At 41.3% G+C, this 21,164-nt stretch overlaps 1 protein-coding gene across 1 annotated transcript; it reads left to right on the forward strand.

The window, feature by feature from the left end:
* Positions 1–803: 803 nt before the first annotated feature.
* Positions 804–20,903, forward strand: LOC310947984 (protein diaphanous homolog 1-like; the record flags this gene model as incomplete). The annotated part of the gene is made up of 11 exons (XM_083914975.1): positions 804–825; positions 2,238–2,405; positions 2,569–2,663; positions 2,832–2,933; positions 3,326–3,565; positions 4,178–4,307; positions 4,476–4,599; positions 4,745–4,910; positions 5,383–5,515; positions 9,792–9,881; positions 18,611–20,903. 11 exons carry the CDS (start codon positions 804–806, stop codon positions 18,793–18,795), a joined length of 1,455 nt encoding a protein of 484 aa, XP_083771101.1. The 3' UTR covers positions 18,796–20,903.
* Positions 20,904–21,164: the final 261 nt, after the last annotated feature.

Here is a 21,164-nt window from a genome sequence, read left to right on the forward strand (position 1 = left end):
TGTGTGTGCGTGTGTGTGTGTGTGTGTGTGTGAAATAGTTTGCTTCCTGCTGTGGTTTCCTGCTCTCAGGCTGGCTGGAGTGTTGGACACACAACAGTATTACTGATTCACGGTAGTGATATACACAGCCGATTATACTGGTGTGAAGAAGACTTCCAACAGATCAGATTGCCCTACGGTTTGAGTCAAACTATAGATTTAGGTGATTGTAGATTCTCCAGAGGAGTTTCATAGAGATCAGAATTCTCTTTATTGTCATTATACTTAGTACAATATAATTGTGTATGTCTTCTCCCATACACATATCAAAACAATAAATAAAATCAAAATAGAAACAGGAACACAAAGTCAGGAGGCATCAGCTGGCAAATAGCGTGAAAACAAAATGCTTTTAAAAGTGTTTAAAATGTATATTTACAAAAGGGTGCAGTATATTATAAGTTATTAGTGAAATTAAATTAAAACAATGGGACTCACTGAGGCCACAGTCCACTGACTGTTTGATTGTTGAGTGTGTTCGTGTGTCTTCTAAATGGAGAGATGGTGAGCTCGTTAAGAGGCCTGGACTCGTTAGCAGACTATCCGACTGATTGGCCTCTCACATAGAGACAAAGCACTGTTTGACTGGACATATGGGAGGATGGACAGATGAATGAATGAGTTGTTATGCCGTAGTGGCTGTCTCTGTCTGTGTGGAGAATACTTACAGTGTTGCTGTTTGAATGGGACATACTGTTGTTGAACGTGGACAGATTGTGTGAATATGCTGGAACGACTGTGTGGAAGGGAATAAATAAGGCCACATGCAGTACAGCTGGGGGCTAGGTAAACCTAAATTACAATAGATAATGAATATAGGTAATTAAGCAGCCGTAAGTAAGTCTGTCTCTACAACATCTAGTCTTTATTTTACAGTGGTTACAGTAGTTTCAGTTCACATAACTGTGTCTGTTGAAGTGAGACACTTAATCTTAGCTTTTTATGTCATCACACAAGGACATCGCCGGACAGTGGAAACAGGTGGGCTTCTCAGCACACCGGCTGAATTTGTTTTGTATTGTTTGTTTGTGTGTTTCAGTCACAATGACAAGGCATACTTATACTGTAACTGCTGTACCAACAATCTCCCTGGATGTTTTCCAGACAGTGGTTCTTGCGTCCTGTGACTGTCTGGTCTTTACAAAGATAATACTCAAACAAGGCCACATAGAGAATTAGACAAAACCTAAAGACAAACTGGAAAAAAGTGGGCAAAATAGGTCCTCAACTGTTTATCAAACTATTGCCTATATAAAGTGCTAGGTGGGTGAGAAATGCTTGTGGCCACTGTTTCTTTTCTTTTGAAACTGGGTAAATGGAAACAGTTGTGGTACTGACATATTCAGATTTTGTCTTTGAAATGTTCAAAAACACGTCAAACAGTTGAAAAGGCATTTCCTTTATAATATAAATAAAATAAACACCTTATATTTGCAAGCAGTATATGTTTGGTATACTTACCTGTTCAATGATTAAACAGTTAAACATCAGTTTTGTCAGTGACATTTTTGTTGCTGATCAACTAATGATTTCAGCACTTTTCACATGAATGTTGAGTATCAGTGGTTGTATAATATTGGCAGAAATAGTTGTGACATCCATTACTTTGCTGACCTGAACTGCCTGTGCACAGAGGGCTGTCATGTGGTCAAACCCATTCTTGTTCATCTTTCACTCCTAATTGTCATCCAGTAGACGTTCACCCCCACATACTGACACATGCTCAGTTTCAATCCTGACCTTGTCAGAACAAGTTTTCATGAAGTGTTTCTACGTGCGTGGGATAGAATGCTGAATACCCTGTAAGCATGTGTGTTAGCTGATTGCAAACTTGAAATGCCTTACAGCTGACAAACGTCTGACTGTATTTACCAGGCCCTTACACACCAAGCATGTCTTTCCCCCAGTGTTACAGCTACTTCATAGCAGTTCCATCATACCAAAGGCCACTGATACAATAATCCAAACACCTCCATGACACCATACAGTTGGTAGGGAATGGAAAAAGTGAAGGCCAAGTCTGTCAGTTTTTATAGCCATCAAATAGGCCCTCTATCCATCCCTTTTATCCACTTCTCTCTCTTACGGAACCCACTGAATTTACCACTGTCCTCCTTCCCAATATCATTTCCATTCATATCCAGCTATGCTAGTCATCTCGCATTAAGAATGCTACCAAGAAATGCTTTTTCTAACAGTATCTTCTTTCTTCTGTCATTCTCTGAATATTTCCACCTCCCTCCCCATCTCTCTATCAACCTCTCCAGCCAAAAAGGAGCAAGATGGCGGAGACGAAAAGAAGCAGACGCAGAAGAAGAAGGTGAAGGAGCTGAAGGTTGTTGACCCTAAGTGTTCCCAGAATCTTTGTAAGTCTGTTACCATCTCAAAGCCTAATACCCCCACACCAGTGACACTGCTCTTTAAATGCATTCAGGGAACACCTTCATTGAAATGCCAACAATAAAGCGTGTTCAACTGAATCTTTATTGTATTTTTAATAAATGCTGTTCACTGTCTTTGCTCATACAGCTATTTTCCTGGGATCATTCCGACTTCCTTATGAGGAGATCAAGATCGCAATCTTGGAGGTCAATGAGAAGGTCATCACAGAGTCCATGGTTCAGGTACTATACAGAGCTTAGGTTTACCCTAATGTTAGCCTGGTATACCAGGTTCTGCGTGCATGCTGCCATTCATGTTTTCTCTCACAGTATACTATCAGCCATGAATAGTAAGCATAAGTGTCTCCAGATACTGATAGTGATGTATGTTTTGCTCTCATTACCACGTAGAACTTGATTAAACTACTGCCATCAACGGAGCAGCTGAGTGTCCTCGGAGAGATGAAGGATGAATACGATGACTTGGCTGAGGCCGAGCAGTTTGGAGTAGTGGTGAGCAAACGTATACACACACAAAGGAAAACACACAAAACAACTTCCTTATATTTTGTCGGTGTATTGTCTGGTATAATTCCCAGCTGACTTGGACATGACTAACCACACACATAGCGGGGAAATCAGTTTAATGGCAAATGAGGCATAGAAAATCTTAGAATTGATATCCTTACCGTCAGTATATTAGACACAGAAAATCGTCATGCTGTAAAACACAGACTGCTTTGTTGAACTGTGAAAGATGTGAGTAATGAACAAAATCCCCTTCACACACACACACACACACACACACACACACACACACACGCACACGCACACGCGCGCACACACACACACAATCTATGTGGAAGCAATCATACTAGGAATGGGTCCTTGTTTTTTCTCCCCAGATGTCCGGTGTGAAGCGGCTGCTGCCACGGCTTCAGGCCATCCTGTTCAAGCTGCAGTTTGAGGAGCAGCTGAACAACATAAAGCCAGATGTGGTGTCTGTGACAGCAGCATGTGAGGAGCTCACTAAAAGCCAGAGTTTCACAAAGCTCCTAGAGATCATCCTCCTCGTCGGGAACTATATGAATTCTGGCTCCCGCAATGGAAAGGCATTCGGCTTCTCCATTTCATACCTGTGCAAGGTAAAGTGAGGTGTATACACAGTCCTTTAATCTTACCTTTGCTTACCCCTGACGTATAGTAAATTACATAAAACTGGGCCCCATAAGAGTAAAGCGTTCACCTTAACAGTGCCCTACCTGCAGCGTAATCGCAGGGACAGAAAACACAAAATCAATTTACTGTCCAGGTCTTATATTCAACACTGAATTATAGTCTCTCAACATAAGCAAAATCTGTTCCTCTGCCCTATTATTCCACTTTTTATACACTTGACCAACATAAAAACACATTTACATTATGCAGATGGTTTCCCCTTACCCTTTTCAATATTAGCTTTAGTTATCTAGTACATATAATACATATATAAACACTAACAGATGGCCTCATAACCCCTTCATCAGTACAGTGATGATATAACAAGTTAGTGTTAAGACAGTGATGTCTACACTGTTCATTTTACTGTATTTTTATCTTTCATAATGAAGAATAGGTAACAGGACGTGAGTGCATAAATGCTGGAGCTTAGAAGCCCCTAATCTTAGGTGCACACTACAGCCATTTGCACATATCTGTAAACACTGACAGCACATCCAGAAATTAAATGTTTTTGAATCAATCCTTCTCCCAACCAGTTGCGTGATACCAAAACAGCTGATCTGAAGCAGACACTGCTCCATTTCGTCGCTGATCTGTGCCAGGAGCAGTATCATGAGGTCATGAGCTTTACGGACGAGCTCATCCATGTGGAAAAGGCCAGCAGAGGTACTTGGGACATGTGATTTCTATACTCCATCACTAAAAAGTATCATCCCTGACAACCATTCATTCATCTAATTTATTTACTTTGCTGTCATTGCTATAGTCATATGAGAAAGTCAACAATAATTTATTAGCCATGTGTGTAGGTGCTCATTAATGTTTTCCCTGCAGTTTCTGCAGAGACACTTCAGAAGAACCTTGATTCGATGGGTCGTCAGATCAAGAACCTGGAAAAAGATCTGGAAACGTTCCCTCCGCCACAAAATGACAAGGACATGTTTGTTGAGAAGATGTCCATATCCTCTTTATTCAGTTACATATTTAATATTACTTTGTTTAAACTAAATTCAAGCCAAAGATCTTGTCATCATATATTATTAGTTTTATGTCTTGTTAAATGCAACGATACATATTCTATATTCCTTAACACCACGTTTCCACAGCTTTGTGGGTAGTGCCCATGAGCAGCATGAGAAGCTGGATCTGCTGCATAAGAATATGGAGAAGCAATATATCGACCTTGGAGAGTACTTTGTCTTTGACCCGAAAAAAATCTCCATAGAGGAATTCTTCGGGGACCTCAACACCTTTAAAAACATGTTCCAGGTGTGTTTTTGTACATGTGAATGAACTAACTTACCTGCAAATCAAACCCTTACACAAACCGCACAGTACAAAGGCACACACACAAATGGAGTCAGTAGTAGGTAGATGAAAGATAAATGTCAACCAGGAAGAGAAAAAAGGCTCAACACCTGTTTCACATAACAATAAACGAGATTGACTCCATGATATTGTGAGTTGATACATCAACTGTAAATGTGCTGTTAAGGATGGCGCCCGCTGGAGGTAACTTGTTTTACCAGTTACTGTGTATAACTGCCATCCACTGGTTGTGAAGTTATGTTTACACACACAGACAACCATCAGATTCATCACACATCCGCCTTGTTGAATTGTGTTTTAAGAATCCCTCCTGTACTTTTTCACATCAAACACAAACAACATATAACAAATAACAAACTTAATGTGCATACATACACTGTCTGATATCCTTTGCTATTTGTTTCCCCACCAGCAAGCAGTGAAGGAGAATCAGAAGAGAAAGGAGGCTGAAGAGAAGATCAAGAGGGCCAAGCTGGCCAGGGAAAAGGCAGAGAAGGAGAAGGAGGAGAAACTCAAGAAGAACCAGCTCCTTGACATCAACGCAGGTCACTACTACTGGATCTTACCTTTTTGTCTGTGTTTAAGTGAAAGAGAGAAACACTCTGTATTTCCCTCAGATTCCAGCTGGGGGCAGTCAGAGTCCACGCTTTTGTGAAATATTTGTGTGTGTGCGTGCGTGCGTGTGTGTGTGTGTGTGTGTGTGTGTGTGTGTGTGTGTGTGTGTGTAAACAACCCATCCGTATTTATAGACCAGAGTTAATCTAATATTGATGACCTGTGTTTTGAAGTATGCAAGTAACAATAAGCTCCACAGAAAGTGAAGACAAGGAGGATGACCTCTTTTTTTCTCCTGTGGCGAACGGGGGATTTTCTTCCTTTAAAGAGAACTAAGAGGTCGCCTAAATCTCTTTATCACCAAAAACATATTTTTAGTCTTCTATGGGATTCTTTAAGACTTCAAAAAATGCTAGCAGCATATTGTCCTGTGTAACACACACACATTCTCACTCGCTCATCCTTGTATACACACAGTTAACACTCAAATCCTGCCTCGCAGACACATTTATGCACAGGCACTTTTTCTCCTCTTCTCTTAGGCTGTGACCTAGTTTTAGTACATTCCTCTACTCTCTGGCTCCAGTCAAGTTTTCCTGGACCCTACAAAATGTTCTACAGCCATAGTGCACTCTGTGTATATGTGTATGTATGTGTGTGTTACAGAGTTGCATTTCTTTTTTCTTGTGAATGTTTCTGTTGGGCTTTGCCCATTTGTAGGATAACCCTTGTTTTGGCCAAAAAAGGGGTTTGTGTGTGTGTGTGTGTGTGCGCGTGTGTGCGTGCGTGCGTGCGTGCCTGCGTGTGCATGTGTGTGTGTGTGTGTGAACCTCTTTTACAAAAAGTCTCTCTGGCCTTTCTCTTGGAGCTCCATGTTCCAGCTGGCTTCTCCTCTCGCTTGCTTTTTGTTCCATTACTCCCTCTTTTTTATTCCTTTCCCTCCCCCTGTCTTCATTTAAAGGGCACTTAAAAACACAGCAAGCACCAAAGCTCCACTTGGAATATTTTGTCTCTGTGTTTAAAGTGTGGAACAGACATTTTGTGGTGGAAATAAGGTAGTCAAATTTCATGTTCAGCCTCTAGAGACGTGCGAATGGAACATAATAGTGCTTCAAAGATGTGTGTGAACTAGTGGCCTAGAGATCATTTACATACAGGTGGCATATTTGACTGCCCCTGTAGCCCAGAGTCATTCAATACCCCCCCTCCCATTTAAATTTAACCACACACAAATTCAGCATAAACACACCTGGTCTTTGTTCTGTATTTGTTTATAACCATCATCAAGGTTGTTTTCAGCAGCTACACTTTACCTTGTTCCCTTTTTTCTTTCGATTCCCCACCTATCTACTCACATACCCTCACTATCTCATGAATGTTCCTCTTTCTCACTGTCTGTCTCTTTGGAAACATAGTATCGTAATTGTTGGTTAAACTCTGGAAGGTCAGTCTGTGTTTGCATGTGACCTTGTCATTTCAGTGTGACTCAGACAGAGGATCGCTCACTCAGTGGAGCCTCACTTTGCATGTGTGCCAAGCATGTGATAGTAGTTATTGTGAATAACTGGTCCTTCTGAGATTCTTCGTAGATTACTACTTAATTCATCATGAGATTATCTCATAATTAAGTGTTATTACTTTGCTTTATTTGCCTCTATGATACATGGAAGTTCAGGATTCAAGGTACCAGACTGCCACACTCAAAAGTCCACATTCACTAAATGTGCCTTAAGGAAGATCTTTGCTCTAATTTGATCTGATAAATACTGACTACTACTGTAATGAAAAATCCATCCCTGGCTGTCATACACTCATCTTTGGAAACATGCCAGACTACTTAGCAACTGACTCTTTCTTATTTCCACAGCTAGGTGTCAGTACTGTCTGTAAAAGATTCTGTGAGCTTTTATGTATGTGGCAAAGGATGTGTGCGCATGTGTGGTTGACACACCCACAGCGATTCTGCTGGTATGGGAACTGCCACTAGGAATGCTCGTGCTCTACACAGAGAGCAAGTGAGGCAGTAGCATGGGGGAGGGGGAAGAAAAGAGGAGAGTAGGGCAGCAGATGCTCTCTTGAGGATTAGACTGTGTTGTTGTCTCTTAGTTAAGGGGGTAAGAAGAGAAGAGGAGAAAAGCACATGGTAAAACAGATTATTGGGTGGGATAAGCCTGGGTAACTTGCCTCACTCCAGTCCACTGTGATAGAGGGGCACGATCCTGACACATTAGGAATATAGAAATCCTGCATCCAACCCGCTTGAATGCTTTATTTGTTTCTCAGTATTTTTCCTTTCTCGGTTTTTGTTTCTGTATTTGTTATTACTCCTCTCTTGTCCTTTTCTGTTATTGTGTGAACGTCCATTAGGGGTGCTACTGCTCCACACAAGATGGTGTGTGTGTGTGTGTGTGTGTGTGTGTGTGTGTGTGTGTGTGTGTGTGTGTGTGTGTGTGTGTGTGTGTGTGTGTGTGTGTGTGTGTGTGTGTGTGTGTGTGTGTGTGTGTGTGTGTGTGTGTGTGTGTGTGTGTGTGTGTGTGTGTGTGTGTGTGTGTGTGTGTGTGTGTGTGTGTGTGTGTGTGTGTGTGTGCGTGTGCGTGTGCGTGTGCGCGTGCGTGCGTGACTGTGTGTGTGTAATGCTGTTACAATAATTAATCTTATGTTCTTACTTGCGTACCATGCACTATAGTTCTGTGTGTGCATGCTTGTGCCACCTTTTTGAGGCCAATTCAATATTGATTTTGTATAGATTTTCAGTAATAACACAAATATCTAGATATCTGTTCCACAGCAACATCATGTGAATTAACAAGAGCACATGATTATCAACAAGTGGGATTTTTCCCCTATTATTAGCCCTATTGCTAATCACAAACAAACCAAAGCTTTTATAAAGAAGCCTCATTTATGGATTTCTGAAATAGTTTTGCCCAAGGCCGGACACAACAACAATATTGAGCTGTATGTATAATGCAATACAATGGCCCTAGGACAATTCTAGTTTTAGTTCATTCTGTCATCAATAAGCCTGTTTTATACACAACCAGGTCATTGTTTGGTCCCTCTATTGCCTCCAGTACAAACTCACAAATAGGTTTGTGTGTCTGTGTGCTTCCACCAGCAGTTTAAGCCAACCATGTGATTAGTGTGAGTGGAAATGTGTTTTCCCGGAAGGATAAAAACATGGCCTACATCATTCTGATCCGTGCAGTTCCAGTACATGGACATTGAGGGGTGTATGTGAGCTGCGGAAGGCCTGTGAAGTGTGTGAAAGAGACTTTCTCTGACGTGACAGATGAGACCACAGGACATCTGCTCCATGGCTTACTGAAGGATTAGATGTGTGTGTGTGTGTGTGTGTGTGTGTGTGTGTGTGTGTGTGTGTGTGTGTGTGTGTGTGTGTGTGTGTGTGTGTGTGTGTGTGTGTGTGTGTGTGTGTGTGTGTGTGTGTGTGTGTGTGTGTGTGTGTGTGTGTGTGTGTGTGTGTGTGTGTGTGTGTGTGTGTGTGTGTGTGTGTGTGTGTGTGTGTGTGTGTGTGGGAGGGGGGTTGGGGGTTGGGGGAGTGACGACATAAACCTTTAACCCCCAACCTCACTACCCCTTTTCCAGACCCTTCTGTCTCTATTCAGGTTCAAAGAAATAATTAAAACAGTCTGCCCTAACGCTGAGTTGCCCACAAAACAATCATGACAACAGTCACACACTTTTACCCACAGAAACATTGCCACAAAGTAACCCCCTATTCTCAAATCCCCTGATTTATGACCACCAGTTAAACAATGTGGATGTAAACAAACAAAGAACAACACCAACCATACAACCTGTACCTGTACACACACAAATCCAAACTGTAAATAACAATTACTCATTCATTCGGTAGTATTATAATGTTTATACGGAGATTTCCTCCCTGAAAGTGAAGTCTGAAGCCCCTAGCAGAGACAGTATCTTAACTGGGTCACTGCCTATCTGGGTTAATGTAGCTAGTTTGCCCACGTGGCTAGTAGATGACCTCCCTGCCCACGTGTGTGTTGGCGTGTCTGAGAGAAACAGCAATAGGATGAGGGTTTAGAGATAAACCACCAATCACTCCCCTGTTGTCGGGAAAGTAAATTAGAGCATATGTTAGGGTTGTATTGATTTTAAATAACATGGTTGCGATGGAGTGGTGTGTGTGTGGCATAAATAAAGGTTCAAATGTGACTCTGCATGTTGTTTGAATCCAGAGTTGATTGATGCATTGCTGATATTTTGATGTTCTCTTTACAGAGGGTGATGAAACTGGCATCATGGATGGCCTGTTGGAGGCGTTGCAGTCTGGCGCTGCTTTCAGGAGAAAGAGAGGACCACGGCAAGCAGGTACTCATACACAAGCAGAGCTGCAAATCCTGGGGAAGCATGCAGATGTTTAAAAGCGTCTTGTCTGTCACATTTGCGGTGTGTATTGAAATATGTAGCATTTGAGACGCATTTGTTCCATCTCTCTTCGTCTCTGTTTCCGTCAACACACAACAGATCTGATTGTGTTCCCCATGTCTCTGTTCCATCTGTTGCATGGCTCAGAGACAGTGGATTGTGGTTGTATACTCTGGCCAGCGTTACAGGGGGGGAAGCCATTTCCACCAATAGCTGGCACAAGAACACAAGAAACGTGAGAGTGCCAAGAGGTTGGTGTGGGCAGCACGATCCTTTAGAGAGGAACAACTGGTGAGGGTGTGGTTGTTTAATAGGAAAATATAAGAGGAATATGAATATAGAGCTAGGGAGGATAAACTAGAGTGCGTAGAAAGTTTAAGGAAATGGTATCAGTGAATAGGAACAATACGCAAAACATGTTTGAGCATCTGACAGCTGTATGAAGAGTCCCCTTCCACACAAGGAGACAAAACAAGAAGATGTGAAAGATGTGATGTCTATTTTCATATTTTATTTATGTCACACTAACACAGGAGTAGTAACTTGCTCCCATGTACTTCTTTCTCCCATGTGCCATATGGAATTTCTATTTTTTTTTTTTTTTTTTTTAAATGATTAAAATCATATTTCATTGTTGAGGTGCAGGCAGAGTATTGATTTGCTCAGCCCCTTCTTGCCCCACCCTTGTTATCTGTCTCCCTGTGGTCCCTGTTCCTCACTCCATGCCGCTATGAGAGTTGCTACAGCAGTTAACTCCATCGTTCATGAATCGAAAACAATCCTACATAGCCACCACAGGAATGTTAATTCTACAGATAGTATTGAAATAGTAATAATAGTACAGTAGTGTAGTCTACTCTTTATCTGCAACAGAAATACCAGGTTTAAACAGACTGAATAGATGTGCATAAAAAGAAAGAAAACGAGCTGCGTAGCATTTGAATGTTGATTAAATATTTGAATGCCAACGTTATGAATGAAGCTTTGAATTATTTGGTACAGCCTTACCTCCAGAGCACCTACGCTGGGAATAGAAATGGTTTTATGATAGGTCTGGAAACCCTAACTCACTGTAAATGCACATGAAAATATCTCATAAATCTATAGTATCAAAACTTTCCATTTTGTTTTGAAACTAAAACAATGGAATGATGTTGAATGATGATTTTGTCATTACTGTGCCAGCCATGCGACCATGTCCTGTATGTAAGGACATTCTCATGACCACAACTCCAGTCTGTATTGATTTTCATACAGGCCATGTTGTTCAGTCTGTAAGCTCATAGAGACAGGGCAATAATCTGGTTAGCTACTTATTCTGCTGTGTCCCACTGCCCAATCTAGTTACATTCAGTGTACCTTTCTTCCTCCTTATTGTTTCCTGTTATCAGAATTGTACATATACCACACTTTGTGAATAATAACTCCTGGTAAAACCATACAAATGACCACGAGGCTTTGTGGGCTGTTAGGATTGTAACTTTGTAATTTGATACCTTGTGTTGTTGTTGTTGGAGACTTGTGTGTAACTATGTGAGTGGGAAAGTGTCCTGTGCCAGTTAACTGAGAGAGCCTGTGTGTGTGAGTTGAGTATTCACACATAAGAGAGGCCGGGGTAGAGTGTGTGCAACCCAATACCTCCCTCAATAGAAGCCAGATGTGAAGCGGTGCTCCAGAGTGGAATAGCACAGAGCTGGAGGGTATACCACACTCTTTTTATGTCTTTGTCTGTGTCTTTCATCTTTCCTTCTTTTTTTCATTCAGTCACAAAATGCATTTATATAACCTGTTACCAATAATGGTCCATAGCTATTAAACATGGAGTGGTCTTCAGTGGTTCACTAAGTCACACTGAGAACATCGCTACAGTGAGTGTAGCAAACTTTCTTTAATCACAAACTGCTCAGGCTCATCACCACAAAACTGACCGAGACAACAGTGAAAGGAGGAAATGGGAGTAGCTGGAGTGGAGGAAAGGTACACTGTATGAGAGAAAATGGGGCCCACTATACTGTTTGGCCACCTCATACTCCAAACAGGAAATACCTTAACGTGTGTGTGTGTGTGTTCAAGGGAGAGAGAGCATTCCTCCCTATGCACACTTGTCTGTGGTAAGAAAGAAGGAAAATAAAAGTGGCTGCATGTATCACATCTCTGCTAAGTGCCTCCTCCCTGTCTGATGTTTTCCCTCCGTCTTGTCATTTTTATTTTCTTTTGCCAAAGTTCAGGGTTTTCTGTGGCTTATGTGGAGGGTGTGAAGCCCTGCTGTGGTTTGTAGGCAATCTAAGCTTTTTTAAAGAGTTTATATTTCCATCACTTAGGTTTAAATACCGCTCTTTTCCAGTTGCACACTGCTTCGTACACCCAGGAAGTCTGTCACCCACACAACAGACTGGTGGGTTGAGTCAGAGGTCTTAATTTAGTGGAGCTGAAGTAGGAGGAGACACATCCTGACTTTGGCTCTACTGATACATATCTGGCCCCAGTGGGGCCACAGGCAGCCTATATGAGAAGACTAAAATACTCCTCTATCTGGCTCATATTTATGCAGGGTATTTTTACATCATGCATTCTGGACAGAAAATTGGATGAAGAGATTTAGAAGGAAAAATCTGACTTAATTTGTTCGGTGTCTGTTGTATATGTATACAACACAATATCAAGGAACCACAGCTCTAAGAAAAAGTATTTTGTTTTGAAATGGTCAGCTCAAAAATATGACCTATTTATGGGAAAGATGTTGCTGTGTATATGCTGTTGTGTCTAAACAGAGGTAGATGCGTTTGAATGTCATAAAAGTGGCATGAGATGTTTCCTCATTTCTCCCTCCCTCACTGATCGTGATATACGTGATATCACTAGCCCTGAGGCCAGTTGAACCAGTTCCTCATGTAATCTCATTCTAATTAATTGTCTATGCTGTTAAAGTACAATTGATTTGAACTATTGTGTTATACTGTTTCATAATAACTGAACAGGTTAATCCCCTTGAATGACCTGTAAATAAGCAAAAGAGTGGGAATATAAAATCACAATGAAGCCATACATTTAAACAGGTGCTTCAGATATTCCAACACCAGTGAAGCTCGTACTTTATGTCCACATGATACACAGGGATTTACCTTTACCTTTTTTTCAACCCTCTAACACGACTCAGGTGGCAACATATTATTGTTAGTTCCAGAAAAGTAAAACTATGCATAAACTAATTTCATCAGCTTTTGCTGCATAAACCACTGGCCAGAGTTATCACTCAGGCTTTCTGACCCATTTTTGACCTGGTAGAAGAATATTGCTGCCTTAAGGTGCTGCCCATAGCTTCCTATTTATGAGTTTGAAAGTATTGGAAAGACTCAGAAAGAACAGAAACAAAAATAAGTGATACAGAGCTGTAAAAGCTGAATGAAAATTAGATTTTGGTAATGATCATTTTGGCGTGGTTCTTAAAGCATGCTTATGTAAATATAATGTGAGGTAAAGTATGTTCAGGGAAACTGGTTAGTTTTGAATCAAATCCTAATTTATGCATCAAGCTCCTGCAGCATATAACATCTTATCAGATCAGCTTCCCTACACTGGAACATGGGTGTGTAGAAATTTCAAATGAAAGTGGAATGTCATTATAACTAAAGGGTGTGAAAGATACTCCATAATCTTTCTCATCCCCATACATCTGAGCTGTTGCCTGTTGATCACATTACAGTTTCATCTAAGAACATCTGTCGATAGTCTTGTGTCACATATTACCAGCATATTGGTTACTGAAGAATGTGTACAATCACAAACTGTTGCAAATATATTTACAAGTAATGTCAACATAAGAGGGTGTAAGTTGTGTGACATATTGTGAAACGCCATGCTTGCTCAGTGCTGGTATCATAAAATGAACACCATCACAGCTTGAAATTGTCAGAACTATAACTTTTACCAACTTTCTATGACCACATTATTTACTCTTCATTAACGGTACTTTCTCTCTCTCTGCAAAGCACAAATGAACACTTGTTATAACTTTGAAATATATTATAGACGCATTATTTGGCTTATGGATAGTAAGACTGTGTATCCTTACACTCCAACATTTTTATATCTACCATTTGGTCAGCACATACATTTGTTATTTTATTATTTTTTTCCTTTGGTGTGACCGCTGTTGTGCATGTTTTTGTCTATTACGTGAAGTGTGTCATTCCCTTCCCTTTCTGTTTCTTTCCTCTCCTCACAGCTGTGGCGACTGCAAACGTCACCATCTCTGTTTTAAAGGACTACTAAGGGCCTATTGAGTGTGTTGCCGTGCTTATTGTGTCATGGCATTGTGACTGAATGGAAAGCCACGAGGCTGTGGAGGCCATATACCTCCTCACCTTTGACATGTAGCTGTGTGTGTGTGTGTGTGTGTGTGTGTGTGTGTGTGTGTGTGTGTGTGTGTGTGTGTGTGTGTGTGTGTGTGTGTGTGTGTGTGTGTGTGTGTGTGTGTGTGTGTGTGTGTGTGTGTGTGTGTGTGTGTGTGTGTGTGTGTGTGTGTGTGTGTGTGTGTGTGTGTGTGTGTGTGTGTGTGTGTGTGTGTGTGTGTGTGTGTGTGTGTGTGTGTTGAATGAGCAGACTGCATGGGGTATCCTCAGCTGTCTACCCCCCTTTAAAAACATGCAGACAAAACACACACACCAGATGCTTGCATGCCAATACAAAGACACACATAATGTTTGCATACCAATACAGACTTGTTATGTTCCAGAGAACAGACAACCTTGCATAGTTTTTCAAACACTATCACACTGTGGCTCTCTGTTTTAAATAATAACTTTTAGTTTGCCTATGTCCTCTTGTATGAATACTTGTCTCAGCTACAGCACATAAGGCTAATGTATGTGTGTGTAAAGCAATTTAAGGGCACTCGTGTGTAGAGGAATGACGTGTCTAAACGCTCACTATAGACCCATCTGCTGGGTCACGACCCTTGCTATAACAACCAATCGCAGTAGCAACTAGTTGACAAAGCACCAATCACAACAGAGCAACTGAGATAAAGGGGATAGCAACAATAGAGGCACACGCTGGATCTGCAGACGGTCTGCTCCTAAAAAAAGACCCCTATAGAGATCTGTGCTGTCACAGATGTTCACACAAACACACATAAAGGGCACACACACAGGAGGAGATAATTCAGACCAATAGGAGAGCTCTCATAAATCAAGTCCTTACTGAAGCAGTGGTGATGTCACATGCATACTAAACACTCACTGAGACAATACAGGCCAGCGAGCCACACATGTGCACCAGTTGAACCCATTTGGTTACATGAAAGGCATGCCTGCACATCAATACTAACCCACAGACACAAGCATATAGTGGTGCTAGATGACGTCACTCTTTCCCACAGTTCTCTAGTGCAGAGCAACAGTGTGTTACGCAGTGTGGCCTGAGGAGGGCGATAAGAGTCCTTTCTAAGCCGATGACACTGATGGAGGTCCAGCCCACGTCTGCAAACACATCGTGCTAGTCGTGGCACTAAGAGAGTAAAAATGGCTGCTTCCTTCTCAACTGTAATCATCACACTATGCAGAATGTGTGTTCATTCAATTGCAGGGTATGGATTATATGTGATCCCAGAGGAAGTGGGTATTCTCTGTATAATTCTTATTAGCTTCTCATGTCTAGCTGCCCACACACATATGACAGCTAATCCTCCTGTTTCTGTATTTTCCCATCATAAGGTCAGCACAAAGACACATACTGTACAACAAAGCATTCTTCCCTTCATCAGACAGTCATTATTTAGTCTCCCGGAGTGTAATGTGTTACAGATGATCTTTTCACTTCACTCTCTATGCCACTGATTGCCCCTCAGTGTACAAACACATTCAACCTCACGCCTGCCAGTAAACAGACCCAAAAACAGTCTTTGTTGTATGTCCCGCCATCTCATTTCCTACCACTGCACACACCAGGCTTCATGCCATGTTCATGGATCATTTACTCAACATCACAACAAGTTTCTGGATTCACATGCTGAGTATTTCCTTTGTTTGTAGTGCCATGTGTTAAAGTGGTGCTCCGGAGATTTGTTGTGTACTTCGTTTGCACATTTTAAGTGTTCAAAATCAAAGCAACAGAGGCCGATAGATCCTAATTTTTAGTCTCAAGTGTGGGACAAGTTCTAAAATAGGCCACAGAAGACATTGGACAACAGTTTGCAGTTAGATTGGTCAAGACGATAGATTGTTTCTTCATGTTAATCTCTCCTAAAAGATAATATTGCAAAGTGATTCCATTTAGTTTCCAGTGGAGGGTAACTTTGCTGCTGGAGCTGCAACTTCAGCTTTGATCTCCCCCAAAGTAGTCCCTTAAGGGTGTCTGGTGATATTTTAAAATGAAAAATGTATTTGGCCCGAACTAGTTAATCCCCAACAAATGCACCATTGACACCCGTTTAAGTAACATTGTATTAGCAACTCAATTGTAAGGCTCATTTTAGAAAACCATGAGACATGAGGGCCACAGAAAGCCTGGGGAACTTTTGAAAGATAGACTCACATTTTCCGTTTTGGACTTTTCGTGGAATTTGTTGGCAATAACAAACATAGAATAATGCCATCCTTATCCTTAATGATGTGCTTTCTATGTAATGGGATATTCAAAGTTAACTTGATGCTCAGTGATACCAGTCTGTCAGGCAGTGTATTTGCTTCTGATGCTATCTGAGTTTATGTATTCTAACTATATTTAAATCTAGAGAAGATTCGTTCTTCTCTGAGAATTTTCCTGTCATTACTTTAATCCGCAGGTTTTTGTCTAAATTCATCTTTTTCCCATGCTGCCTCCGATGCAACAGCCCTCTGATCCTGACTCTCTTCCCCCTCTCTCTTCCTCCTCTCTGTCTTCTTTCTCAAGAGGGAGTGGAGGAGGATAAGAGAAGAGAGGAGCTGGGTTGACAGCCTTTGAAGAGCTTTTCTCTGCGGGTTGGATTTTTTTAGGACAAGCTCGACACAGTACACACAGAATAACACCCACACTGATGCACACCCTATATCACAGTTTTTTGGGTCATTTGCATCATTTCTAATTATTAGGTTTACGAGTGAGGAAGAGTGGTTGGGAAAGGGACAGAAATAGGTATGGAGGGCATATTTTAGAGTGATAAAGTATTCCCATGTATGGCTGTTGTATAAGAGACGAGGAGCGATCTGTGTGCCCTGCCAAGCAAAGTGTGTGTGAAATGACAATTTGACACCCCAGCTGTCTGTGCTGATCAGTCCAGCTGAGGCTCTTACATCAAGAAGACAAGTCAACTGTGAACATAACTGTTAACTCTCCAAATCCTCCTTCTCCCCTTTCTCCCCAGACTCAATTGTGTCTCTGTCACAGCTAGTTCTGGAGACCTGTCTGGTAACTTGTCTTTTTGTGTGTGTTTGTTTTGCTCAGAACCATGTGTCAAATATTGGTTTGTTGTTTGCGTCACCATGGTTAATTTGCATGTGTATTGCTATTGATTTGCATCATGACGTTGTTGGATTGATCTGTTTTTTCCCCCCTCATCAGTAGCAACAGGAACACATTACATCAATGTCATCAGTGTGTGTTTATGCTAACAAATGTGTGCTTTACTGATGTTAACCTTTTATTCATAGCCTCTGAGTTCTGAACATACACCAGGCATAACATAACCGCAAACACAATCTCCCACTGACCTATATAATTCAAAATGGCCGCTGCTTCACAGCTGTCCTCCTACGCAGGAGAATGAAGAGTGTTAAAGGATAGAGGGAGGGACTGAGGGGTAAAGGCAAGGCTGTATGTGTCTGTGTCTGTGTGTCTGTGTGTGTGTGTGTGTCTCTCTCTGTCTCGCTGTCTGCCTGTCTGTCTGTGTGTGTGGGAGGAGAGGAAATAATAGAGTAAGCAGGTAGAATAAATAAAAACGGCAGCATCCTCAGGGCACAATCTGTCACACAATCTTTCTCTGTGTGTCCCTGTGCATCTCTCTCCTCACTTCATCCACTATTTGTCTACTTCCTTCCTCCCGTCATTCCTTAAAGCTTATTCCTACCTCTTACTCAATCTCTTTATCCATGTTGGTCTCATTTTCATTCATCCCTGCCTCCATAATCTTCCCACAACATAAATCTTCCTGCTGTTGATGGTGTCTCACCCTGCGTCTGACCTCTTCTTTCCCTCCTTCCTTTTACACACTCATCATTCCTCCATCCCATTAGTACCACTTCCTCTTCCTCAAAATGTCTCTTATGCCCTTTTTTCCCTCATTTTTCCCACTTCAAGTTAAGTTTAATCGGACATTAGCTGTCAGTTGGTCCAGATGTGACACTAATCCACACATAGGCAGCCTCACCATTAAACTGTTTATGTGTTATGATTATGCCTGTATGTTGAAAAGAAAGGGAGCATCCATTTTGTGTTTTATCATTCAAAACTCAAGTCTATGGTGTTCTCGGAGGCTAGTGACTTTGTTCAGTCAGTTAAAATGTTGGGCATCTGTCTGCCGATGTGATGCTGATGGCTTAGTGACTTTTTTTACGTCTATTATGCACATACATCAGATATGTCACTTCATGGCATGCACTGACATATCTGCATGGGCTTGTTATGATATAAACGTGACATCTCGATTATACTGTTCTCTTCATTTGTTAATCTCACTCTGTCTTTCTCTTTCTCAGCCAACCACCGACGAGCTGGTCATGCAGTGACCAACATCCTGGCCAAAGAGCTGATGCAGGAAGACACGCCTTCATCCAGCAAAATAGCGGCTAAGAAGAAAAAGACAGAGGAGAAGGAAGAGCCTAAATTAGAAGCGGAATCATTAGAGGAGTTATTGGACGCTACTCCTTCTCGGGCCAATTAGGCACCCAGAGTAGAACACAGATATATTTTGTAGCCATTCCAGGGGCCAATATCAATCTAAGTTTAGTTCACAGGAAAAGAATCCCTGCATTTCCCAGAACCTCGTCTTAACGCGACCATCTTTTAAGGTAGCATTGACTGTCTTCTGTGAGGGCAGGGAGTGGCAGAGGATGAGGGCTGGGCTCCCACCTCAGCCACAACCCCTGTATGTCCCTCATCAAACTTTGGATCTTTGCCATTGTCAAATATAATTAACTGGTTTCTTCAGCGTGTGCACGTACAGTATCCAGTCATATATTTTTGTCTGTTTCACTTGATTTCACCTGTCATTCGCAAAAGGGCACCTTGAGCAGTTCCAAAGACTTACTCAGGAGGGATCCACCCTTTTTTTGAGGTTATTTCCAAATCCCATGTTTAGACTGGGAATGTCTGGAATTTGGCTCATCCTGCAGGTGCTTCGTAGAGTTTTCTCTGGATGATCCAGGCCAAGACCACTTTGCGCTTTTTCACATTGTTTTTTTTTAATCTATGAAACATATTACTTTGTATTTGTTTGATATACTGTATGTTACTGTTTGTAAATGTTAATCAGTTCCCTGTGCTATTGAAAAAAAAGTGCCAACCAATAGAAAACCAAGTCTTGTCATTTCACTCCCAGGTTTTGTCCAGTCACAGTTTGCACAGGGCTGCTGTGTGGATCGCTCCAACAGTGATCATCACCTGGGTGTTTCAGTAAGTTTCTTTTACTGAGGAGGGTATTTAGTTCACTGATTCGCATGCATAAGTTAGAGTTCACATAAAAATGGGGATCATTTACACAAGGGTGTCTAAGCTTTCACACATGCCCACAGCAGTTGTATGAAGAAAACCTGCTTACATCCATGAGCATTCCTATAAACCCCAGATGGAAATAGAGATAGGTTGGAAAGAAAGTTATTCCACAGTCAGTTAAACCAAAAGAACTTTGCTTTTTAAAAGGGTGTTTCCATAAAAAAAAGCTAGCCTGAGCAGCTTACATGCTTGTGTGTTTGTGTGTATGAGGAGTCTGCTTATATTTAGTTGTATGTGCACACCAAACTTCCTATGTGTGTGTTTGAGTGTGTGCATGTGTGTTGCCGTCTGTAATTACTGTATGGTACCGACCATGCTGTCATAAATCCTAGGTTTCATAAACAGCTTTGTGGTCTTTCTGTTGAGGATATAGCACACTGGAAAACTGCCCAAAAACTGTGTGTGTGTGTGTGACCACTTTCCCTCCTACTGAACTGCATCAGTAGTTGCTGGATGTCTGGCCTTGCTTTTATTTGTATGCAGTAGCCGTCAGCCTGCATGTTGCCATGATGTGTAATATCTGACAAGAATCCTGAGAGAGGATGTCATCTGCTCCATGCAATATTTAAACTATGCAAACACAATACTGTAGTGTGCTCCAGCCCTGACACCCAGCCAGCCTCAGGATGTAAAAAACTACTGGGTGGACTACAGCGGTCTTTATCAACTCGCTGGTTTAAGATCAGTGCTTAATTTTGCCTGCAACTGAGCTCCGAAAGTTCAGTATTTCATCAGCACCAGCGTTTATATAACGTCTACCATAAACATCAGAATATCTTTTGATATGGAGGATTTGGCACTTATACAAGGTTCTTCAAGTACAGTAGGTGCAGAGAGCCTAGTTCTTATCAAGTGATAGCGCTGCATCTTAATCCAGTAACACTGGGAATAATTAGGTGCAAAACCCCATAAACTTCTGCGCCTGCTCAAGCACAAAATATGTCGTAGTTGTAGTTAAACCAGAGATACAACTGCTGTTTTATTATTCTGCACATCTGTTCAGGTGGACAGTGCCAGGTGATTGTGCATACCAGATCCAGATAACTGTTTTCAACATTAAGGAGAGAAAGATTTCAAACAAACGAAAAGGATGCCCGAACATCACTGGAATATTTGTTGTTTTCTAATTTGAATCATTCCTTTTGTTCATTCATTTTTTTTAAAGAGATTTTTTCTATGTGAATTTTTACGGTTGATTATTTTAATGTATTTGAATGGAGACTTTTTTTGTTTTTGCTCTATGTATACAGAATAATGCACATATTCATTCTGTTTGCTACACAGAACTATTAAAATGTCTTAAGTCATTTTATGGTGTGGCTCATTCTTTGGTCAAAGTGTCCACGTCATCTGTAAATGTGGTCAAATGTCATTGTGAAATTTCTAGCTCATATTATTCCTGTATTTTTGCCATGGTGAATTACCTATGAAGCACATTTCTCCATACACCCCCCCTTCTCTGTCACTCTCTTATTACCAAACTAGTAGAGCAGAAGAATGAATAAACAGTCTAATGACTTATTTTTACAGATACATTCC

Source organism: Echiichthys vipera (genome assembly GCF_963691815.1).
Source record: "Echiichthys vipera genome assembly, chromosome: 6".
NCBI lineage: Eukaryota > Metazoa > Chordata > Actinopteri > Perciformes > Trachinidae > Echiichthys > Echiichthys vipera.